The sequence below is a fragment of the Cygnus olor genome, chromosome 8 (genome assembly GCF_009769625.2).
Source record: "Cygnus olor isolate bCygOlo1 chromosome 8, bCygOlo1.pri.v2, whole genome shotgun sequence".
Lineage (NCBI taxonomy): Eukaryota > Metazoa > Chordata > Aves > Anseriformes > Anatidae > Cygnus > Cygnus olor.
The window spans coordinates 3,717,779-3,743,279 of record NC_049176.1 but is presented as its reverse complement, the minus strand read 5'-3'; the positions used below and the strand labels follow the sequence as shown (position 1 = coordinate 3,743,279).

General features: G+C 40.3%; 1 protein-coding gene across 6 annotated transcripts in view; it reads left to right on the top strand.

The window, feature by feature from the left end:
* The window catches only part of OLFM3 (olfactomedin 3), a 63,258-nt gene that overhangs the window by 19,457 nt on the left and 18,300 nt on the right, over positions 1–25,501 (top strand). For 2 of the 6 annotated variants that reach the window (XM_040565899.1, XM_040565897.1), the window contains exon 2: positions 24,272–24,418. In XM_040565899.1, coding sequence (XP_040421833.1) covers positions 24,272–24,418 — 147 coding nt within the window. Of the gene's footprint in view, positions 1–16,651; positions 16,884–18,745; positions 19,149–19,334; positions 19,576–24,271; positions 24,419–25,501 lie in introns of those variants that run through there. The other 4 variants (XM_040565898.1, XM_040565895.1, XM_040565900.1 and 1 more) reach the window with 4 other exon arrangements.

The following is a 25,501-nucleotide window of genomic DNA, read 5'->3' as shown; positions in this document are numbered from 1 at the left end:
TACGGCACTGTGCAAGGTCTAGGGCAAGAAGTTGGGGTGTTGCTGCCCTCTGGAAGTGCTCTTCTCACCTGCGCAGCACAGGACATGTGTGCCTAGAAAGGTCTACCTCAGTGCTTCTGTTTCAGGAACACACTAAACAGAAGTACACATCTTTGAAACCAATGTTATTTGATCATGTGATGTTGAAATACCAATGTATTAAGTGATGATAATAATGCCCTATACTTTTAGAAATTCATATCGTGTTTTACAAAACTCTTTGGAAAGTTCCATACACAGTTTCCTCAATTCTAAGTATTCTTTTCAGTTCCCGTGAGTAACCTGTAATTTATGTTTATGAGCAGAGACAGAATTTGTATTTCACATTCTTGAGCATATTCTGTTAATTAGAAGATATCAATGACTGTATCACAAGCAGGAAAAAAAATGCCGCAATAATAGTCAGTGGCTCCATATGGTGAAATAAGAGGTTTTCTGCCATAATTTGATTCCTGAAATACAGTCAACTTGTAGCAGGAAACTCTCTCCAGTTTTTCATTGGAGTCAAAGAGGTTTCACTGGGTACTGGTTGTAGGAAATGTTATTCACATTTAAATTTCTTTACGCTTTAGTAAAACTAAATCAGACTTGGGTAGTTTTTGCATGGAATAAAAAACTTCAAAAAGCAACACTGTACACAAGATTTTTTAGTGACACATACACACTCCTTTACTATTGATAAGGAACTCAGAAGAAACAGTAACACTGTTCCTTTTCCTTCTAAACTGTATTTTAGCACTAGAACCCGGCTTTTGCACTGCAGTTTCCTAAAGATTACAGCTTTTTCACAAACCATTGACACATATCCAATGAAAGACCAGAGCAGGAGGACTAACATAATAATAAATCACTTGCACTACTGAAGTCTTGGTGTTGCCAGGAGAACCTGCTTGTCATAACATAGATCAGAGCTGACTGAAGCACACAACACCAACAAATGATCATCTTAGAGGTCCAGGAAGACAGTGAGCAAAAGAGTCACATTATTATAGACTAGAGACCTCTTCATGCAGAGACATCCTTTCTCAGCCAGCTTAGGACAGCTTGAGAGTCCCAAAGCATCCAAACAAACCAGAAGGTGTCTGTTTCTTAAATTATGTCAGCCCTAGTTCTTACTCTTCTGTTTCATTCTCCCTCAATGTGAAAGGGTTCAATTTTCAGCTACAGTAGTTTTCTTTTCGTAGATTGATAGTATATTACCTAGTGGGAATATTATGCCAGACTGAGGAAAAATCTTATTAAAAAGGGTCACTATAATAACGAATAAAGAATATTGTCTCATTTGGCTTTCCATAATTACATTCCACCAATTGCTCTAAGCCCATACACCTACTGCCTCTCTTGTTTCTTTACCCTGACTGCTTCTAGCCGAAAAGAGGAAATTATCCATTAAATCTCAGGTTATTCTGTTACTGCACACATTTCCTTCCATTTTAATTTGCTGTTTTATTGGGATAGCTCTGTTTTCCTTCTTCCCTATTTTTCATGTAATCTTGTAAGTCTTTGCCTACGTAGTATTTTTTTTTCTCTTTTACAATAGATTGCAGACTGTGTTCCAGACCCGGAAGGCTAAAATTGAAGTACAAATACAGATTGTGAATTGTCTTAGATTCTTCAAAATTACTGAAGACTGACTTTGTGCATTAATGTAACTGTCCATACAGAATGCTGGAAGGCTTTTATCCTAATAGTTACATTCACAATGCATGAAACAGTATACCATGTTACAGTTGCCCTGCAGTTCATATGCCTTTGGCATAACTAATGGCTGTAAGTAATATGGGGCTTATCATCTGTCCTTCAACATCTGATAAGCCATATTCTCCTTCAGGGATGCTTTTCTTTTCCAAAACACTGATATTTACCACTGTCAATCCTTTCAGTTTCTGTTTCATTTGTAAAGGGTCTGTGTGGTCATTTTAGCCAATTTTCTCCAGATTATCTCATTGCTGGGTAATATGTTTAATTATCTTCTCTGCAATTATCTAATATTTAAAATTTTAAGTCCATGGGTAGACTGCAGGGCCACTTTTCTCTCTTCTTCTGTTTAGCAAGCTCCTGAAGAATTGTTTTGTCTAATGAAGCAGTACTTGCACTTTGTGCTCTGAAACAATGTTATTTCCAATTCATTACATAAGGAGAAATGAGGCATCTTGTGAAGTAAGCATTAGACTGTGAAGTCAGAAAGTCTGCATTGCTAAGACAGATTGGTCTTTGGGGAAATTGGATATTTCCACCCTACTAAAAAGCCATTATAATTACATTCTTGTGACTGCCAAGCAAGCTGCACTAGAGACTCCATTCATTCCCTCTTAAATGCATACTTAATGCATCTGACTTCTAATACCTCACTTCTAAGTCAAATCAAGAGATCCAGCCATTCCTGTGATGAATCTATTTGATCTCCTGATCCCCAGCATTCATTCCTATATTGGTGTCATTTGGCTCTGGCATGCTTACCAAGTCCAGGACAATATAAACTTGCAGCAACACAGGAACAAAGTCTTCTGAATTAAACGCTAATTCCTCAAAGGCACAAAGTACAAAAAGAAAGAATAAAAACAATAACTGGCTTTCTTTAACATATTTCTTTAACATATTAGCAATTAATTCAAAGGTAGCATTCCAAAATGTTTGTTTTTATATCAAACTTCACAGAATCACAGAATCGTCTAGGTTGGAAGAGACCTCCAAGATCATCTAGTCCAACCTCTGTCCTAACACTAACAAGACCTCCACTAAACCATATCACTGAGGACTACATCTAAACGTCTTTTAAAGACCTCCAGGGATGGCGACTCAACCACTTCCCTGGGCAGCCCATTCCAATGCCTAACAACCCTTTCAGTAAAGAAGTTCTTCCTAATATCCTACCTAAACCTCCCCTGGTGCAACTTTAGCCCATTCCCCCTCGTCCCGTCACCAGGCACGTGGGTGAATAGACCAATCCCCACCTCTCTACAGCCTCCTTTAAGGTACCTATAGAGAGCGATGAGGTCTCCCCTGAGCCTCCTCTTCTCCAGGCTAAACAACCCCAGCTCCCTCAGCCGCTCCTCGTAAGACTTGTTCTCCAGACCCCACACCAGCCTCGTTGCCCTTCTCTGGACTCTCTCGAGCACTTCCATGTCCTTCTTGTAGCGAGGGGCCCAAAACTGAACACAGTACTCGAGGTGCGGCCTCACCAGAGCCGAGTACAGGGGGACAATCACTTCCCTAGACCTGCTGGCCACACTGCTTCTTATACAAGCCAGGATGCTGTTGGCCTTCTTGGCCACCTGAGCACACTGCTGGCTCATATTCAGCTGCCTATCAACCAGTAAACTTGTAAGTAACTTGTTTAACAAGATCTCCACTGATTGTTCTGAATAAACGCCACATTCCATATGATCAACTATCACTTGAGTATTTGCCACACAATCTGGTATTTCACCCTACTAGTTTTTGACAATCTCCACTAGTTTTTCTCCTCTTGTTGCTAGTTTTTTTTTGTTTGTTTTGTATTCTAATAACTGTAACTCTTCATCCATTTACACATCTATGCATATGGCATTTACCTGCATCACTTTATTCTTGCAGTTCCCCTTGCCTGGAAAAAAAATCAAGTAGAACAGATTTGCTTTTTGTCACCATGATAACACAGCTTTTCTTGTTTAGTGATCCATAAGAGATTTGTTTTTACATATTTTTTTAAACGATCTGTGTATCTTCGCAAATTATATTTATTCTGCTCCTGAAATTCCATTTTTCTGTGCTCCTCTATTAATTTGATATACAGTCCTTATTTAATTACTATCTCTATTTGCATAATAGAAATCATTTATCCAGTCCCAATAAAGCGTACTTCCGTTTCAATGCATTTTCAAATGGCAGAGCTTTGTCCTTCTATGTGCTCTAATGTTTCTGTAGTGTTTGCAAAGTAACTATTACCTGATGAGATTTTTTTTTTTCTAACTTCACATTGTTGGAGAATATTGCTGAGGAGATAAATGATGGAATGGTTTAAGTAAAAACACAGAGGTGGCTATACTATTGTGGTATAGTTTTAGCTATTCTTTATAAAGTATAGATGCACATAGTGACCATGTAGTGATTATCCTTTTCTTAAAGCAACTCTTACAGGTTGGTACAGTTGATACGTATGGTATTTAGAGAACAGCACCTGATTTATGTTTCCTGAACACAGTGCTCCAAGACTTTATAGACTGTCATATATGTATTTTTAAGATCATAATTTTTATTTTTTAACCTCTAATCACTATGAAATTCTGCTGGCTGTCACACTGGGTGACAGTTCTCTGAAGAATTCTGTTTAATCCTTCAGACAGCAAAAAGAAATATGATATTTTTACTTGTGCTAAACTAGCTGAGCAAAGTTACTCTGTGTTCTGCAGTAGGGGATCTCAACTTCTCAATCTCTTCTATTAAGAAGCAATATTCATCACAGGGTCATGGAAGTAACACAGTCTTCCTTCTGATTCTGCCTTTAAATATTAAGCTGATGATTCCTTTGTAAACAGACACAGACACAGATTTCTAGGTTGGAAGAGACCTCAAGATCATCGAGTCCAACCTCCGACCTAACACTAAGCACTCCACTAAACCATATCGCTAAGCTCTACATCTAAACGTCTTTTAAAGACCTCCAGGGATGGTGACTCCACCACCTCCCTGGGCAGCCCGTTCCAATGCTTAATAACCCTTTCGGTAAAGAAGTACTTCCTAATATCCTACCTAAACCTCCCCTGGTGCAACTTTAGCCCATTCCCCCTCGTCCTGTCACCAGGCACGTGGGAGAACAGACCAATCCCCACCTCACTACAGCCTCCTTTAAGGTAACTGTAGAGAGCGATAAGGTCGCCCCTGAGCCTCCTCTTCTCCAGGCTGAACAAGCCCAGCTCCCTCAGCTGCTCCTCGTAAGACTTGTTCTCCAGACCCCTCACCAGCTTGGTCGCCCTTCTCTGGACTCGTTCGAGCACCTCCATGTCCTTCTTGTAGCGAGGGGCCCAAAACTGAACACAGTACTCGAGGTGCGGCCTCACCAGAGCCGAGTACAGGGGGACAATCACTTCCCTAGACCTGCTGGCCACACTGCTTCTTATACAGGCCAGGATGCTGTTGGCCTTCTTGGCCACCTGAGCACACTGCTGGCTCATATTCAGCCGACTATCAACCAATACTCCCAGGTCCTTCTCGGCCAGGCAGCTTTCTAACCACTCATCTCCCAGCCTGTAACTCTGCTTGGGGTTGTTGCGCCCCAGGTGCAGGACCCGGCACTTGGCCTTGTTGAACTTCATACAGTTGACCTCAGCCCATCGGTCCAGCCTATCCAGATCCTCCTGCAGAGCCTTCCTGCCCTCGAGCAGATCGACACACGCACTTAGCTTGGTGTCATCTGCAAACTTACTGAGGGTGCACTGGACGCCCTCATCCAGACCATCGATAAAGATATTAAAGAGGACCGGCCCCAGTACCGAGCCCTGGGGGACACCACTTGTGACCAGCCTCCAACCAGATTTGACTCCATTCACCACAACTCTCTGGGCCCGGCTATCCAGCCAGTTTTTAACCCAGCGAAGCGTACGCCAGTCCAAGCCCCGCGCAGCCAGTTTCTTGAGGAGAATGTTGTGGGGAACGGTGTCAAAAGCCTTACTGAGGTCAAGGTAAACCACATCCACAGCCCTTCCCTCATCCACCAAGCGCGTCACTTTGTCATAGAAGGAGATCAGGTTAGTCAAGTAGGACCTGCCTTTCATAAACCCATGCTGACTGGGCCTGATCGCCTGCTTGCCCTGCAAGTGCCGCGTGATGACCCTCAAGATAACCTGCTCCATGAGCTTTCCTGGCACTGAGGTCAAACTGACAGGCCTATAGTTCCCCGGGTCTGCCCTCCGGCCCTTCTTATAGATGGGTGTCACATTGGCTAGCCGCCAGTCAACTGGGACCTCCCCCGATAGCCAGGACTGCTGATAAATGATGGAAAGCGGCTCGGCCAGCTCCTCTGCCACTTCTTTCAGTACCCTCGGGTGCATCCCATCGGGCCCCATCGACTTGCGCACATCCAAGCTCCTTAGCAGGTCGCCAACCATTTCCTCATGAATAGCAAAGGCCACATCCTGCTCCCCATCCCCTTCCGCCAGCTCAGGGCACTGGGTATCCAGAGAACAACCGGTATTGCCGCTAAAGACTGAGGCAAAGGCGGCATTAAGCACCTCAGCCTTTTCCTCATCCTTAGTAACCAGGTTTCCCCTCGCATCCAGTAAAGGATGGAGATTCTCCTTAGTCCTCCGTTTCGCATTGATATATTTGTAAAAGGATTTTTTGTTGTCTTTAATGGCAGTAGCCAGGTTGAGCTCCAGATGAGCTTTGGCCTTTCTAATTTTCTCCCTGCACAGCCTCGCTACATCCTTCTAGTCCTCCTCAGTGGCCTGCCCTTTTTTCCAAAGATTATAAACCCTCTTTTTCCTGCTAAGCACAAGCCGCAACTCTCTGTTGAGCCAGGCCGGTCTTCTTCCACGCCGGCTCGTCTTTGGGCACGTGGGGACGGACCGCTCCTGTGCCGTTAAGATTTCCTTCTTGAGGAGCGCCCAGCCTTCCTGGACTCCTCTGCCCTTCAGAACCGCCTCCCAAGGGACTCGGCCAACCAGCGTCCTGAGCAGCTCAAAGTCAGCCCTCCAGAAGTCCAATACAGCAGTTTTACTGGTCCCCTTCCTGGCCTCGCCAACAATAGAGAACTCTACCATTTCGTGGTCACTCTGTCCAAGATGATTTCCGACCACCACATCTCCCACCAGTCCTTCTCTGTTTGTGAAGAGAAGGTCTAGCGGGGCACCACCCCTGGTAGGTTCACTGACCAGCTGCATCAGGAAGCTATCTCCCACACTCTCCAGAAACCTCCTAGACTGCTTTCTCTGTGCCGTGTTGTGTTTCCAGGATATATCCGGGAAGTTGAAGTCCCCCACGAGGACAAGCGCCGATGATTTTGCAACTTCTGTCAGTTGCCTATAAAACTCCTCATCCGTCTCCTCATCCTGGTTCGGCGGTCTATAACAGACCCCGACCAGGACGCTAGCCTTGCCGGCCTTCCCGCGGATCCTAACCCACAGGGATTCAACCTTATCATTCCCAGCCTGGAGTTCCACAACATCAAAAGATTCTCTAATGTAGAGAGCCACGCCACCACCCCTTCTGTGCTGCCTGTCCCTCCTGAAGAGCCGATAGACAGGCATTGCAGCACTCCAGTCGTGGGAGCGGTCCCACCACGTCTCCGTGATGGCAACCAAGTCGTAGCCTTCCTGCTGCACGATGGCTTCCAGCTCCTCCTGTTTGTTACCCATGCTGCGTGCATTAGTGTAGATGCACTTCAGCTGGGCCATCGCCTTCTTCCCCAGCCTAGCCATTGTTTCCCCCGGCACGGCTCCAACAAGCCTTCTTTGAGCCCCGTCCCCCTTCTTGCCTAGTTTAAAGCTCTCTCTATGAGCCCCGCCAGCTCCTGGCCTAGGATCCGTTTTCCCCTTGGAGATAGGGACCCGTCTGGGGCCATCAGGCCAGGTGCCGAGTAAAGCTCCCCATGGTGAAAAAAACCAAAATTTCTGTGCTGGCACCAGCCTCTGAGCCACCTATTAACCACGTGAGCTTTCCATGTCCTCTCCGTGCCTCTCCCTTCCCCCGTAGGGATAGACGAAAACACCACCTGCACTCCCGCTCCCTCCACCAATCGTCCCAGCCCCCTATAGTCCTGTTTGATAGCCTTCAGGCTTCTCTTTTCAAGATCATCACTGCCAGCCTGGACTATCAAAAGCGGGTAATAGTCAGAGGGGCGAACCAGGTTTGGAAGCTTCCTGGTAACGTCTCTGACCCTGGCCCCAGGGAGGCAGCAGACTTCCCTATGCGTGGGTTCAGGCCGACAAATAGGGCCCTCCGTTCCCCTGAGGAGGGAGTCGCCCACAACAATCACCCTTCTCTCTTTCTTGGTGGAGGCAGTCCTGAGGCGTGGAGCCAACTTCCTCACCTCAGGCATCCTCCTGGGTAGGCTTCCTACCTCGTCCTCACCCACCGGTCTCTCAAGCTCCAGGGCCTCAAACCTATTGTTCAAGGGCACCTGGGAAGGCAGCGCCGGAAGGGGAGGGCATCTCCTGCGAGGTCGAGAAGGGACCTGTCTCCATTCCTCCTCAACTCGCAGGTCCCCTCCCTCTGCCCGATGGCAACAGGGCAGGGGGTCCACCCCCCTTTGGGGCATCTCACCCTGGTCCCTCTCCCTCCGGTCCTGCAGGGAGTCACTCCACCAGTCTATCTCCCGCTCGCACTCCCTGATATCCCTCAACCTCTGCACCTCCTCCTTGAGTTCCGCCACCATGCGGACCAGGTCGTCCACCTGCTCGCACCTCACGCAAGCAGTCCCCCTGCCTCCCGCCGATGGCAGCAAGAGGCTCAGACACTCCCCGCATCCGGAGACCTGAACTGCTGCATGTTTGGACGGGCAGTCGGTCTGGGTGTGTACTGACTTCCTAGAGAAAGCACCGTGCCTGGTGGAGACCATTGTAGCCCAGCTGACGGGAGAGCGCCCTTAGAGGAGGTGTCCCTATGGGCGGGTGTGAGCGCTCCGCCCTTCCTGCCCGCCCTGCCTCGCTAACTGCCGCGTCACTCCCTGTTTGCCCGCCCTGTTCGCCGTGCTCCTGGTCACTCGCGCTCTCTAAGGGCTGCCTTTGAACGGCCGGGGGGAGGAGCTGTCGCTGACGCTGCTGGCTCCGCCTACGCCTCGTCAGCCTCCCTCACGAGGGCTGCCGGTGCCTGGCGGCTCCCTCACGTAGGCTCGATGCCCGAAAAATAGCCCTGCCTGTCCCGATCCCGCGCTCCGCTGCAGCATGCGTCTGCCCCGGAGCCGGTCGCCTCGGCAAGTGGACTGTACTGTAATTACATGTACAGTAATTTCATGTACTGTAATTTCAAAGCAGCCTATTTTCCAAATATCACTGTTTAAAGTCACTTGCATTTTGTGACATCAGAGAAAGTACTTGAAGCCCACCAAAGTCATGAGTAGGGAACAGCACTGAGCATCACTCTGGCTTCCATGTTGTAGCAGTACTGTTGCTGTAGCCATCACAGCGTAATAAGCACGACAGAGTTTGTGAGGAAATCTGGTGTTCCCACTCTTTGATATCACTAAGGGGAAAAAAAAGTATTCAAAGAGTTCTTGGGAACACAAGTTCAGTTTCAAGTCCAAAGTAGCAAGAACCACTCCAAAAATTTAAAAAACAGTTGAGAAGTTTGAAGATTGCTCTTGCTTCTGGGACAACTTCTGCTACTGCTTCATCTACTCACTGAAAAAAACTTGACTGCTTCTCCTAATTGTATCATCTAATAAAGAATATAATTAATATAATTAATTAATCTAATTAATATAATTAATCTAATAAAGAATATTGCTCATCTAATAAAGAATATAATAATTTTCTAACGAACGTTACCAGCACTTAATCTAAGCCTCTGCATACCACCTACTTGGATTCCTCAAAATTGTTCTCATCAAACCAACTTGAAAGTCACAACAGTTATTCAAATGACCTGGTGCAATACTGAGATACTCAATATTTTGAAAAATTATTTGGTTAAATGCAAAAAAAAAAAATCAGAAGTTAAACCTTTTAAACAAATCCAATAGTTTAGATATAATAACTTTTTTAAAAAAGATTGTTCAATCTTTTTTCTTTTTTTTTTTTTTCCCTGAGATTTTCAGAAACTAAGAACAACATTACAGTTCTTATGTTTAAATACAGATGCATCATCAAAGGTAGCTACTACTTCATTCTGGAGAACAGCAGCACCAACAGAGGCTATTACTGATATAGCTCAGGCTACCCAAAGCTCTTTTTACCTTTTGGGGAGGCTCAGGAACTCCATTTGTTACATTTACGATGCTGATGTTTGTCCACCTCCAGCAGATAGTATTATAGCCATTCAACAGCTTACAGAGCTGAACAGCTTTGGGCTGTACCAATTCAGAATATTTTTAATTCATCATACTACAGATGTAAAAATGTGCACGGTGCTAACTTTATCTACTGAGTTTCCTTTTAACTCATCTCATGGGATAACTCATCTGCATCCTGAGCACGCTGAACAACAAATCAAAAATCTCACTGTCCAGAGGCACAGCTTAACAAAGTAATTAAGTAATTCATCCAAGCCAAAAGAACTGTCATGTATCTCTTGTGCAAATCACGCAAGTCATGCTTTGCCTTTAAACTGACTGTGATTATTTGACTATAATGAGCAAAAGCCATTTGCAAAGTGACTGTCATTTAATTAAGTTACTCCAGAGCTAAAATTTAGCACATTTTAAAACTCCATTTAAATTCTTCCATGAAAATCTGGCATAAATTCAAGCTGGGTTTTGCTGAAGTGCTTTTCAGGAAATGACTTTTATTATCTATAAAACATGCATGTTGTAGTAAAAGAAACAGAGCTCCTAATGGAGGTAATTTGTAAAAATATTAATAACAGCCTTCAGCCTGAAATGGTCACCCACTGCATCAAATTTGCAGAACTTTGCTAAATAGTCTAAAATGGAGAAACTGCAACAGCTAGGTACTTGTTTATTTTATTACTATTTACAAAGCCAATTTCTTTAAAATTACGTACTGTCTATGCATTGTGCAACTTTTCTTGTTATTACTGACTGCTCACTTAAGTAATGCTTTAATATTTCTACTTTCCTTGCTCCTTTTACCCCTTCCTTCCCCTAACTGCAAGAAACCTTGTGAGAAGTAAGTACACAGGCAGCAAAAGTTTTCCTAGAGCAAGCATGTTTTCAAGTTGGAGAAAGTACTTTCACCTTTTTTTCCCCCCCTACATTAAGTTTCATTAAAGAAAAAACCCTACTTCTTGCGAATGGTCCCATGACATTCATCTAGCGTGAAAATGATGAACATCATCATCCCAAAGCACCAGCTGAGGTGGCTTCCATCTGTCCTTATTTGCAACAGACTGAATATGGGTTATATTCATAAGAAAACCAATGAACAATAATTTGCTAGTCCATCAAAAGTGAAAAGTCAATAAAAAAAGAAGCATCTGTGAAATGTAGTTTCTTCAGGTTCCCACTTCCCACTCAACCTCTGCAATATTTTCTTCAGCTTCTTCCTATTTCTGTCAAACCTTCTCTTTTTATAGAGATTTTAAATTATTTTATTATAGTTATAAATCTAAAAGTGATTTCCAGAACTAACAATGATGGACATGACTGCTTTCTTATTGCTATTTAATTGCTTTAACAACACCAGCACTTTGACAAATTGGCTAAGATGTATCATTTTTTTTTCCAGTTTCATTTTAATAGTCTTTACATTTATTGTTTAACCTCTTGGTGCCTTTAAAAAGTGATTCTGTATATGGTAATGTATTCGATGCCAGAAAATTTAAACCTTGGCTTGGAATGTAGTAATGCAAGACGAAAGCTCAGAACAGAATTTTTGCTTGGTCAGGACAGACTATTGTAAAATACAGAAAAGAACTGTATAGTTGTAATCATTTCTACATTATGCTTATTATATTGCAGAATGGCAAGTCAGACCCCTTTACTGGAAGAGTACCTTACCCACAAATTGCAATATACACAGGGTTTTGGGTTTCCTTAAAACAGAGTATAAATATCTATTCCCTCTTTGTATCCATCCTTCTTTGCAGTTAAACTATTTTCATAGTCTGAATGTTTGTAATCCTGTAGTACATAGGATTATAGAAGCTTTAAACATTTGCCATTTTGATCCCCTAGCCACCACACTCCTGCCTTTGAGAAAGCAGTGCCAGCTCCCTGTAATCACTGACTGCCAAACATGGCAAGCACACATCGACTTGAAGAAGGTTCAGTTATATCAGCCACTTTCACAGGGATGGACTGCTGTTCTTAGAAAATACCTTCTCTCTGTTTTCTGACATGCAGGTGAATTCAGAGCCATCCAAAACACTGAATTTACTAAATTATAACAAATTCACTCATTTTCATGGCTCAAGCCCTAATCCAAGTTTATATGATCTACCTGCACAGTGAATTTCAGCCTCTGAATACCTGAGCAGAGCCAAGTTCCTTTTTAAATTTACCTTCTGTGAAAGCCAGCTACCTCAGCTGCCAGTGTCACTGAGGCTTTGTTCAGCAGAATAACATGTATTTTGAGAATGGGAAAAATTACAAGTGGTTAAAAGCCTTAAGCAAGAGGATTACCGCAGGAGGGATTATGCATAAATCCTTATATGCAGCCATAGCGGTTTTCAAAAGAATTAAACTGCAGTACGGTGTTGAGCCCAAGCAACACCAGGTCCAGGAGCATATCACATTGCACCCAGTCATTCTGTGGCTGCTCATGACAAGAGGAGGGACCTCAAGATTTTCCAAAGCATGCAGATTCTCAGCCTTTGCTGGGGGAAAGGACTCTGCACAATCTTTCATCATTCTCGACTAGGTAGATGTTAGTCCTCACTTCTAGCAATTCGCACCATCAACTAAGCCCACTGCAGACACACTGCTTTGTTACTCTGTGCACTCGGGAATTGCTAACTGCACAACACAATGGAATAGGTGAGAAAAAAAATGAAAATGCTCTCTAAGAACAATGTCTTTCTTCATTCAAAGGGACTAAGAGCATCCTGAAAAATAAACAAACAGATAACAAAGGCCACTTTAGAAAGAATGTCACCTCAAGAGCACTAGTAAGGATAGAACAGACTTCTCTTAAGCCCTCCCTTCACAATCCTCCCGTCAGTGGAGATGCCTGACCAGAGTAACTACCATGTATGTATGCAACGACAAGGCTGGTGTAAGAATGTTCTCCAGAAAGGCCACATGCCTCTCAATCCACTCTTGCAAAGAACCTGGACATTACTACTTACAAGTCACACTGCAGAGCCAGAGGTTTTTGTTGAACATAAATGGAGTTAGATGAAGCAGCTCGTGATTCCTCAGGGTTTCTAAATTCAGAGAACTGGAATTGAACTGACAGGGCAAAGATGTGCTTTCACAGAGCTGAAGGTGGACTAAGAACTTTAATTGCTATTCAAATTTTGAGAATTTGGGTTTATACACACATTAGCCTCACTTGAATAATTAATAGTGCTCAGGAACATGACTAATGCACTGACTTTTTTTTTTTTTTGAAATCCACGTATTGCTGAGTCACCACCAGAATACATCACATGAAGAAAAAGAAAGTACATGCTACAGAAGAACACCACTGTACCATGGGAAGCTGTGACTTCCACGCATGAGCTTACTTTCTAAACCTAACCTGTCAAAGTGCGAACTTGGAGTGGCTTAAGATTCCTGACTTTGCTCTGCTTCAAAGGAAACTATTTAAGAAATCTGAGATGTGACTGTGCAATCACTTTGATCTCTATCTACACAAAATGCAGTTTTAGGCAAAGCTTTTATACAGAAGTTACATATTTTCATACCAAATAAAACTGTTTTTGTAGCATTTACCCATGAATACGACTTTGAATTCTAAGAAATGTTTGGGAGGCTACCATATGGTTTTACACACATTTATAAGATGATATGAGGGTTAAGTGACTGCTACTGAATTAGCTATTTCCTCTTTCTTACAATCACTGTTCCTTTTCCTCCATCCAGGATATAATTAGACATTTTTATGCATTTATGTGTGTGTTCCCACATTTATGACTCTCAGAACATTTGCTTTGTTGATATTCCTAATACTGATGTTAATTACTTTTATTGTACAGAGTTTATCGTACTTCAACGTGACAACATAAAGTAGGGCTGTATTCTCATTTATATTAGACTCTATTTAAACCATATGAAAATCTAACAGGAACTCAAAGTAAATTAAATATCATAGACTAGAAAAGCCTTATACTTCTTATTTAATACCAATAAATTGGGGCATTCATATACTATCCTTAATAATACCTTTTACACTGCAAATAATTTATGATATAATTGAATAGTACCAAGCTGGCATACAAGTAACACAGCTGACAACACTGAAATTGTTAGATTTACACAGTTCCATATAAGATAAAAATATGGCACGTGTAGTCATTCTGTATAAATAATTTAGCTTTCACTCTAAGATAATTTGGCTCCAAAAAGAGAAAGTTACTATGCCAGTGAAATAATAATAATAATAAATCACAGTAACATGTTTTGAAAGAATAGTGCTTAGATTTTAGAAGCATTATTACTTTCTAGCTCTTGTTCATACGACTATTTCTTAGCAGCGTATCAAGAACTGGAAATATTAAATTGCACTTTTTTTCCCTTTAAAACAGAGCTTACATGAAACATAGGAAATACAACAAAAACTTATGATCTAACTAGATGAGAACAACTCTTCAGTTTTTCTATGGTTTCTGAAAAAGTCTTTGTATATATGATTGCAAGTATGTTTCTCACATAAATTTTCTAATATTTGCATGCAATTTTTTAATTTCCCCAAATATTTATGGTGAAATACAGCTAAAATTATTTCAAGGTTTCTGTTCTTTAACAGAAAGGTTTTTTAAAGCATTCCTACAATTCTAATAAGAACACAAATAAAATATAGTTCCAGTGAGCATTTCCATTGTTTAGGGAAAACGATGTTTTCATTGTTCCCACAGATGGGTTCCCTTGCAGTACCACTCTGAAGCAGCTATTTGACAAATGGGTACATGACATAAGAAATATTGCCTATGCTGACACTGCACAAGTCAAGTCCATGTCTAGGGGAAAGGTGTAGCCTATGTAAACAAACCCAAGTCTAGCAGCAGCATAGGACACAGCTTCTAAATACTTAAGATCCTAGAAAGGCATTTTTGCAGCTTTCCAGTGTAAGCTACACTAACATCAATCCCTGGGTTAGGGTTGCTTTAGCAGACTCGCATCTCTCTACGGTCTGCAATCACATCACTGCACCGCAGTGCAAATGTGCTTTAAAGCCCTTATGCACTTACAGCAGATCTAACTTCAGCACCATGGGGAATCCAGATATCACCTACATGGTAATTTGCAATTATAGAACCAGACAAGAATACTAGAGGAGTATCTCCTGGTATGCTACCTTTAAAGACATATCTAGCAGCAATACTGTGAATCACACATCAGCAGGTTTTCACTTCAGCAGGCAGACTAGTTGGAAGAAAATAAAATTCTAAAATATGTTAATGATTATTCTGTATGTAATGAATATAATGAATGTACACAAAAGCCAAGCAGCGTATCATCTGTTATGAACAATCATGTGCCCCCAAACAAACAGCATTCTTTGTGGGAGCTGACAATACACGGGATTAAGGATAATCAGCAGTAATTACTCATCTGGACTTCGGAAAAGTTACTGTCTTTGCAATGTAGTTTGTCAAAGGTTAAAACAGTCAGGAAGGGACAGAGTATGGTCTTTTGTGGATCAGAAAATGTTTAAAAGAAAAACAAAAATATAAACAACTGCAGCTCAATGTGGTACAAATGTAACATGACCGTTCAAGGAAACGTGTTGGAACTGAGGGTATTCATGTCCTTATTAAACCTCTAAAGAACATGGGAACAAAAAAGGTGATAAAACTGGTGAACAGCAGAATCTTTTGGTGTTAGTCAGATCTAGAGAGAATGCTGAAGTGCTTCAGAAGAACCCATATGAGAAAATTATACAACATAGAGAAATGATAAACAATTCAGCTCTGAAGTTAAAAAAAAAAAAAAAAGGAATTATTTGTGAAATTGACAGGCTGGCAATTAATTGCAAGAGTTCAGCAAAGAGACTGGCTCTTGATGTCATTCAGAATGAATGGAGATACAGGAAAGGGGAAGAAATTTATAGGATATTCATTTTTTCAGAGGTAAAAGTAACCACTGAAATTATTGAATAAATATAAATAGTATGTATAAATATAGGGACATGATAATATGTCTACATAACTATGGTGTGCACATGTTAATATACCATAAGGACTTTACTGTAGTTTCTCTTATGCATTTGGTATCTTGGATTATCAGGCACTTAGAATGAGTGTCCTACCATTTGCTCAATGCCCAGCCTCTGACAAGTTGCTCTAACAGTTTTAACACAGCAAAGTTTGTAAATACCTTTACACAATGGGGAGACTCTTGAGAGCAGATCTTTCTTGTTCCTTCATCCAGTAGTCTTAATGATTTCTCATGGACCATTAAGTTTTCCTGTTGAAGAAAACTGTCTCAGATGTTTTCTCTCCGTTTTTAGGGCCTGGATATTGTAATTTGAATTCTGCACCTATAATTATATTAGAGAGAAAAATGATTATTATGTTTCTGTCTACACTTCTTCATGATACTACATTGTATGCTACCTTGGCTGACTGATATCATGGCCCTGGACAATTGCACTTGACTGAAGTTCACTCCCTTCTAATCTTATGTAGAACTTTAAAGGTGTTAAAGGTCCAACATTGCTGCTATTCTAGTCTTCAACATTCTGAGGACATGGCATTCGCATATCTACTCTATAGCCGTAGCTTTCTGTATTTGTGATTTACATTTTATGTAACTACACCCTAAAATGGCAAAGAGAAAAAAAAAAAGTCAATGCTGAAGGTTGAGTTCAGTGATGTTCCATTACATTTTCTGTCTCTTTCTTGCTGCTGTAAGAAAATGTTATGCTTGATCCTTCAAGTCATGTTAAAAAGACCTTATGTGTACTTCTACCATACTACTTTGCACAGCAACCTCATGCTCGGGGGGAAAAACGGAGCCTGAACACAAGCCCATCTGCTCCACGGGACAAAACCCAACTTTGAGCCACAAAGTATCTCCGTAGGTACAGGAACTCTATTTTGAGCACTCAAACACCTCCACTCGCTCTGCCCTTCATCATGCCAAGGTAACGCCTGACCAGCCTCTCAGTCTCATTGATGATTTTTTTTTTCTTTTCTACTAAGTAACCAAAAGATGTTCTGGCTATTAGAAGTAGATCAAGGTTAGACTTACCAAAAATGCATTTTTCATTGGAAAACAACAGATTGGAATTAAACACAGCATTTCTTAAATTTGCAGTCTAACCACAACTTTTGGTAAGTATACTTTTCACAAAGGACATAATTAAACCGCAGAACTCCATATCAGTAGATGATGTGCCACCCCAAGTTACAGATGAGTTAAAAAGTGATGAGAAATTAATGGAGGAAAGCTTCCTGGAAAGGCCGCTGAACACAGTTACAACCTCAGGCCCTGTAAGCACCACACTTTGCTGGAAGGCTACAGCAAGGAAAGTATTGCAGTATGTTTGCTCTCTTACGCTCCTCTATTAAGCATCTGCTGCTGGCTGTTGCTAAAAAAAAAAAAGGAACTATATGAATCAAGGAGATTGATCCAGTGCAACTCTTTTTTTTTTTTTTTTTTACTGGGATTTTGTTTTTTTCAAACTGAGCAAAAGAATCACAATGCTTTCTTATTCGAACATCGGCACCATCAGCTATCGACTCATAATCTGAAAGCAATTTGAATTCTTTGGAGAAAATGGCCTTTGTACGTTATTTTGTCCCAAAAGTTTTGCCAAAATACGTGAAATAAGTCAAAATGCACACAAGTGTGTGCATTCAACATGCATCAGGTAATTAAAACTACAACAAGTTTAACATTTTAACTTATCCTTTTCAGATAGATCTTTTACTTTCATGTCTATATATGCATATGGAAATAAGCAAAAAGCTTATTTTTTTGTGTAGAATCTGCATATAAGCAAATAAACTCATTCTTTCAGTTTTCAAGTGCACCTCTTCAGTGAATTAGGTGTGTTTTTGTTTTGAGTACCTGAAACATTTTGCAGCTCACCTTACTGTGTGACTCCCAGAAAATATTTAACATCGGGATGCAAAGAATTTCTCTGTGTATTCTACTGCTGAATCTTTGTGCCTGAAAACCCCTTATAAGATTACATAATAGCCCTCCATGTGGTTTTCTGTTTCTTTTTTAAAAACTAGTTTTCCATATGTCTTTGTTAAACAACAGGGATTGAAATCATTCTAAATGAATGTTGGAAGAGAAAAGTTTAGCCTGAATTCGGCGTACAAGATCTGAGAATGTGAAAAATTGTTTGCAGGACTATAGCAAGTTTAAGTTTACATGTAAACTATAAGTTTATACTTATAGTAAGTATAGTAAGTTTGCATTTGTGATGGCACACTGCTCTAAAAATGCATCCCTTTCAATTTCATTACAGGTTTCCTTCACACAAACTTTAGAAGTTCTTTAAGAAAAATATACTCCTTTGGACACAAATTCAGAAACACACTAAATCCATAATTGTCTCTGGAAGCACACACAGTAGTCCATCCCTGCAAATTTTTAAGCAAGTTCTCTCTAAAATAATTTCCATTAGAAATCCCTGCTCAGCATTTCTTCTGTTTAAAATAACTCTAAAAAAAAAAAAAAAAAGGAAAGTGCAATGATTTCTGCACTCTTTTTTTTTTTTCCCCCACACTTACTAAGTTTCTGAAAAAGATTAATTGCTACTGACCCTGGAGGTCAGTCTACAGCACTAGAGAACATCAGATTTAACAGCAGATTAGAGCCAAAAGAAGCCTGCAAATACTATGTGAGCAACCCACAACTTATTTTCTGTTCCTAACCAAACAACAGTGAAGACATACTGAGTCTGCCGGCCCTGTAATGCAAAAATTTTCAGTATAAAAACATGCACAGTAACAAAAACACTGAGAAATATGAACCTACATACTATTTCAGTGTGCTTTTTGTAAACAACAAGTATCTTAACAAGCCTTGCAAATTATAAAGTTGCTGATGTTTGTAATTTATGTGAGATCAACAAATTAAGGGGTATTTGGGGAGGTTTCTGAGAATGCCTGCCTTTGTGTTTTCACGGGCAGGCTTGCAGCTCTCACCCTTCACCTATCCCCTGGGACAAGTATAATTCCTGTATCATCTTTTGAAATATACCTGAGCATATTTCTACCAAAACAGTGATGGGGAGTGGGGAGGGTTTTGTTTGTTTGTTGTTTTTGTTTTGTTTCGGTTTTGTGATTGTGCTTTTGAATTTCAGACAGGAAGACTAAATGTACTGTTTTAGTCCATTCTGCAAGGACTAAACTAATTAAGTGCTAATCGACTTTCCAGCACCTATAAAGAGGTAATTCACCCGTTCCATCTCCCACTGTAAACTGCAATGGCTATTAGCATTTAAAGGACTGCCAAGTCCTATAATAAGTGTTATAGTCATAAATAGTGAATAAATACTGATAAGCATTTTTAGTAAGAGCAAAGACAGAGACCAAATAAAGATAAGAGTGTTCTTAACGGATGATTTAATCTGGGTACCTTGCTCTCCTTCCCAGCTGAGGCTGTCATGTGCTGCAGTCACGTCTCTCACCGCCAGCCTGCACTGGGATGATAATCAGTCACTATGAAAACTCATTAGCTCCACAGCAATGAGCCCTCCACTGCTGAAGCTTGGTGCTGTTCTTAGCACCGTGGCAATGATCTCTAACTGGATGTCCCAAACTCTCCCATCTCTGGTAGGACTAAATACCACCAGACTATCTACTTCAGATACTCTAGTAAGTAGCTGTGATGTGTTGCAATCCATCTGAATGCTGAGCTAGTATGTAAGTGCCAGCAAAAGCTTTACTCTGGTGCCTCTTTGTGAATCTTTTTAGAGTACTAATCTTCCTATCATCACTTAATGCATGCTTCTTTTTGGGCATCATAAATCTGCACATTGGTGAGCATGTTGTGGTCTTACTATGAGAGAAAAGATTTTAAAAAAGCATCCTTAAATATTTAAGAACAAATGCCTTCATCTTGAGGGTGAAATGCTAAAAATAGCGCAGCAATGCCATTTTTTTTGCTTCAATATTTTGCCTGTTTACTGCTCCAGAAAAAAAATGTACTGCATTATTAAGGAAAACAGGTATCAGAATATTTATTTTTAATTTTTGTCTGATTAGTGCTATACATAAGCTATTGACTACAATATTCAGGGAGCCTGATTCTTTCTTATTTTTTCTTTATTGGAGCATGGTTAAGCAAATAAATAGCTGTTAAAATAAAATTGGTACTAGGAAACTGGGTATCAGAACTTTAGAAAGGTAATTGTACAAATAAAAATATCAGCTTGTATGTTTGATGCTCATATACAGCAGCCTCTGTTAATTAAGACCTACAGAAAAGCTGTGATTAGCTATTAATGTGTAAAAATTAAAATGTAAAAATTAAAAAAAAAGTAAAAATTAAAGTAATAGTTTAGCTGGACAACAAGGAACACTATCCTAGTTATAAGTTATTTGTAAGTTAAACTAGAACACATTTTTTCTAAATGGTTAGTAAAACGATTTTATTATAACTGCAGTCAGATGTTTGCATAATAGTGTGTCATGTAAAAGATATATTTAACTGTTTGTACAGTAGAGCACAATATACAGAACTTAATTTTTCAGTTGTAAATAAAAATGCATTAACTAATCAACATTTAATTAATTGAATATATGCACACAGGAAAAGCATTACTACAGAAAGTCACCACATTTAGACTTTAAATATCGCTCCTTTAAATTTAATTATATTGTAAGAAACAATTCTTTTAAGTTTTAGAGCATCAAGGTGAGAAGACAAGGAAAAGCTCCGTTTTGTTTTCTATAAATGTAGTTTATGCCCACTGACTTACAATACAGTTTGCTAGTTCTTGTGGCAATGTGATATTATAAGAAATAAAGTTCCCTATCTAATTTAAATCCAAGTTTAAAGTTGCAATTGAGTGGCTAAGAGGTGCACACTTGTTGTTGTAACATGTAGGCATATATATATTTACACGCTAATATATGATTATATATATTGTCATTTTCAAATTCCAAGTAGTGTAAACTGCCATGCCTCCCTTGGCTTCAACAGAACACTGGTGTTACAAATGCCTCCTAAGTATTATTTTAGTAATGATCTTCAGACTCAAAAGTTGGAGTTATATGCACATTTTGGATTTCAAGAGGGCTAGCAGGAGTGCCTGGAGAGCTGGGGACACAAGCATAAAAAACCCATTATCTGAGCTTGGCAACATCCGCCAAGTGGAAAAAATACCATCTTCAATCAGGTGGGGTGTTGTTATAAAACTAGCACCACAAATCTACTGCCTTTTTCTAAACTTCAGCTTCTAGCTGAAACTTTATGGCCCAGGTGCTCAGTGATGCTGTGGTCATCACTACCTGGTTTTTAATTGGCAGCTGTCAATTAAAGTTAGCTGTCAAGTTACTGTCATCCCCTGGCAGCTTCTCCAGTGAACAGTGCCGCGCAAGCAGTTCTCCAGAAGTTCTCTCCTATACACAGCTCAAAATTTGCACATCTTGCACGAGGAAAAAAGAGCAAGACCTCCCCATCTTTATTAACATTTTCTCCTCCCCTTGCTGGAAGAAATGTATGGTGAGGTGGGGTCAGGGGAAAGACCCCCCTCTTCAGCAACGTTTCACTCCCAGGACCAAAATCACAAGACAAACTGACAAATATTGTTATATTTAAGCACTGATACTGAATGTATGTATTTCCATTTGCCCAATTACTAGTAACAGTGGAGGCAGCTATAGCAGCTTTATCAGAATGTGAGTGCAAGTGAAAAAAGTAAATCTTTTTGAGGTAAGTAGTGACTGTAGCTCAGTAGCCTGCCAAGACAGATTAATATGGGTCTTTGTAGAGACTCTTGTTTTCCCCAGATTTCCAAGAACTAGAATGATTTGTCATCATTGCTGCTGTTCACCACTCATTATTTCTTTTCTCATTTGTTGACTAAGGCCTGTCAGCAGTAAGCCTGCATTTGGAGAGTAGATTCAGTAGCTTTCAAAAGGTTTTGATGCATTCTAGCTCTTTCCGTGTGGCACAGCAGTTTCTGCTTGAGATAGGCATTAAATGACAAAGAAAAAAAGAAAGAGAAAAAAAAGCTAAGTGCACCTACCCACACACACTTATTTTTCTCTGTAATTATTCATATTACCCATCCTGGTTAACAAAGGTACCTCAGTGGCATGCACATAGGTAACAAAGAATACCGGAAAAAAGCTTAGCCCATACTGGGGCTGCTGTCTCAGCACTCACTTCTGCACGGGCAGCCCATCACAATGCACTCATATTATGCCTGAAGGTCTTTCACTGTTAAAAATATTTTCCCAAATAGCTACTTCGTGTTTTTTTTTTTTTGTTTGTTTGTTTTTAAATCAAGATATATGTTAGGTGCCATAAGAAAATATCAGCCAAATTAATCAATAAATATTCTTTTCTCAGACAAAACACAGAGATATACATTGTTAGCATATACAAATACCTTTGACAACACAGCATGGACTGTAATTGCTTTACTATAGACCACGCATGATCCTGCTATCGCATCCATTCTCCACTGCAGAGAACTCCATCCACTTGAATGCAGTAAAATCAGTTGCTATCAATCTAAAAATAGCAGATATCGCAAATATCACAGTTTATTCATAAACTATATGGAGTATTTCTGTTCTGTAGGAATTATAATTGCAAGCTTTAGGCTCCTGAACTTCAACAAGAACTTGCTCTTGTATGGGCACACTGTCTGGGCAGCCGTTCTACAGAGAGGCATGGAAACTTGTGAACAGAGCTTACACTTCACAAGGGTCACCAGCTTTAAGAAGTTTCAGTTGTTCTAGCTTGCAATTTTAGTAGCTGCTCAAATCTAATTTAAATAATCTCTTCAGTTGTAAGTTTGTTTTGTTTTTATTGTTCTCTATGTGTTAAACTAGATCACCTGTGCCCTAAAAATTAAGGCTACAAGAACACAACAATAGTGGTACAATTTAGCACTGACCTCTGGATATGCCTTTCTATCAAACCCAAGTTTGACTGTCCTCTATTTAGTCATCTACGTTACGATACCTTATTCTTCCTTGCAAAACAAGGGAACAATACAGTTCTGATTTGTTTTAGATAACTCCATAGTAAAAGAGGTCACTGCTCTCTTCAATGACTTCTTCAAAATAGACATTGTGGGAGACAAAAAGTCTATGCTCTTCTCTAACATTGTGCTGATACTCAGAAAAATATTGCTACCTTTCCTTCTAACCTCAGTCTACAGAGATACTGTACCTTTTCTGAGGCAAGGAACTATACAACTTACTCCTCACTAAGCATCAATATCAAAGCTTGCCAATTTTAACAATCACTCTTTGTGCTGACACTGAGTACAATTTCATACTAAAATTAATTTATTCCAACTTTATCCAGACCAAAAATATTTCCGTGCCATCCATTAGCAACTGCACTGTAAAATTCAGTAGTCAATATTGTATTATTAGAAAAGAATAATGCATAATATTAGCTTGAAATTACAGCCTGAAAACAGTCAAAATATTTCTGGTGCCAATTAATTTTCATTCCCTCACCTGAATTTGTTCAGTCATCTAATTACATTGCTTTGTCTCATTCTGATGCTGTGCTTTTCTATAAATCCCATTAAGCAGATAGATACCTACTCTCGCAAGGTATCACATGAGCTTTAAAGGCAGCGTAGCGTTGGCCTGCTCTGAAAGGAAATACAGTTTTTTGCTTTGCTTTTCTTGGTGGTGGTGGTTGCTGAAAAAGAACAGGTTCAGAATTTCTAGAATTCTGTGCCAGTAAAGGACAGCGCGATGTCTTCACTTCTCTGTGCCATGCCTGCCATCAGCCCCCATCATCTAAACTAACCTAGTACTTCTCAGTACTGCCCATCTTCCCTTTGGTGTATGTGTAGCTGAAGTCAACCAAGAAGAGTTTTCTGTGTGCTGCATCTTTAAGAGCAAACCTGCTAACACACCTCCAGAACCGCTTCCCAGCCAATTCCCTGTTGCGTGAGTCACACAGACTGTGCTTTCTCTTTGGGATTTTTTATTTGTTCTCTTCTGTCTTTGTTGTTTCCATTAGTCTAAAGCAAAAGTCATTCAAGCTGAAAGGACATATTTGTTCTCTGTTAATGAAAAACCTTACCATCCCTCTGTGAAGAATTACATCAACCACTTGTGCTGAATCACTAACAGGAAACTGCTCTCACCCACACTGGAAACAATGCTCATAGACTCTTCTGCAGATGTGAGACATGGCAAAACTGTGCAAAATCACCAGCCTAATTAGTTAAGAGAATAATGAGTGATGACTAGGAGGAACCTCACTGCAAATATATAATGCAAAAATAAAGAAAAATAGGTGGTGTTTTCAAACAACAATGAAATCAGTTCTGTTCCCTTTATTTTTATTGTTGTTGTTGTGTTACAGACTCAGATTAGCCCCAAGGAAGGATGGCAAGTTTATAGTTCAGCCCAAGATCCTGATGGCCGTTGCATTTGTACTGTTGTTGCACCTGAACAAAACCTATGTTCAAGAGATGCCAAGAGCAGACAACTTAGACAGCTGCTAGAGAAGGTAAGACTTCCCAATGAATTTCTCCTTTTGATCACTGAACTTCCCCTGGAAATCCACTCCTGTCTCTCTAAGTTTAATATATAATGGTGTCCTGAAGTGTTATCTATAAAAATATTCCTTCAGGGTATATCCCCTACCCGTGTTTTCACCACTTATCGTAATTTGTCTGTTTTCCTTATAGCACACCACTGTCAACCCAAGCCACTTACCTAGCAAACTGAAGTTGCGTCTTCTCTTGCTCATTCCCCAAACCCTTCCTTACACACATACAGGACTGACTTCCCCTGTGTCAAAACAGTTACAAATCCCACCTTAAACTTCCTCGTTGTTGTGGGATTTAAACTACAGCTCCTGCTTCAAAGATACAAGTCTCTTGAAGGTCATTCCTTGTCTCTTATCAGCAAATAATGAGATACAGACATGACAGCACCATCAAAGCAGACTGTACAGATGAGAAACAGTTCTAAGTTATTTTTGTTATTTCCTCAGTTAATACTATTTATTTCATTCTCTGGTGCTGCAAATTTTGTCTAAACAACCCAATTCTTATTCCCAGTATTATCCACTATTGTTTATATATTAAAACTGGTAAAGTATTATTTCGTATGAACTGAAAAAACACTGCAACCATGAAAACACAAACTATTATTCTGCATTCCCTATGTAGGTAACCAAGTTTATAGTTACTGTGTAACAGCTAGTAGTTCATAACCTGAGAGACTGAGACAGAGCATTTGAACAGCAACAGCAGAAAGCAACATAAAATGTAGACCTAAAAAAATATGCATTTTTCAGCATACAATTTTCAGTATTTTTCCAGCTATAGAAAAATCACACCAATGCTAAATCCTGCAGATGTTCCCTCCATAAACCTCCGTGAACTTCAGCAGGGACTTAATTTCAGTTTTTGACGGAGTCCATAGCATGACATGTAACTAAGTAGTTTTAGAAACTTCTCAAGAACAATCCCTTTCTCAGAAGAAAGTTGAAATGTAAAGGAGATGGGAGGACAGGCAGGCATGTTTGCTCCTGGTACCCATCTTCAGTTATTTCTCCTTGCCCTCTCCTCCACAGAATATATTA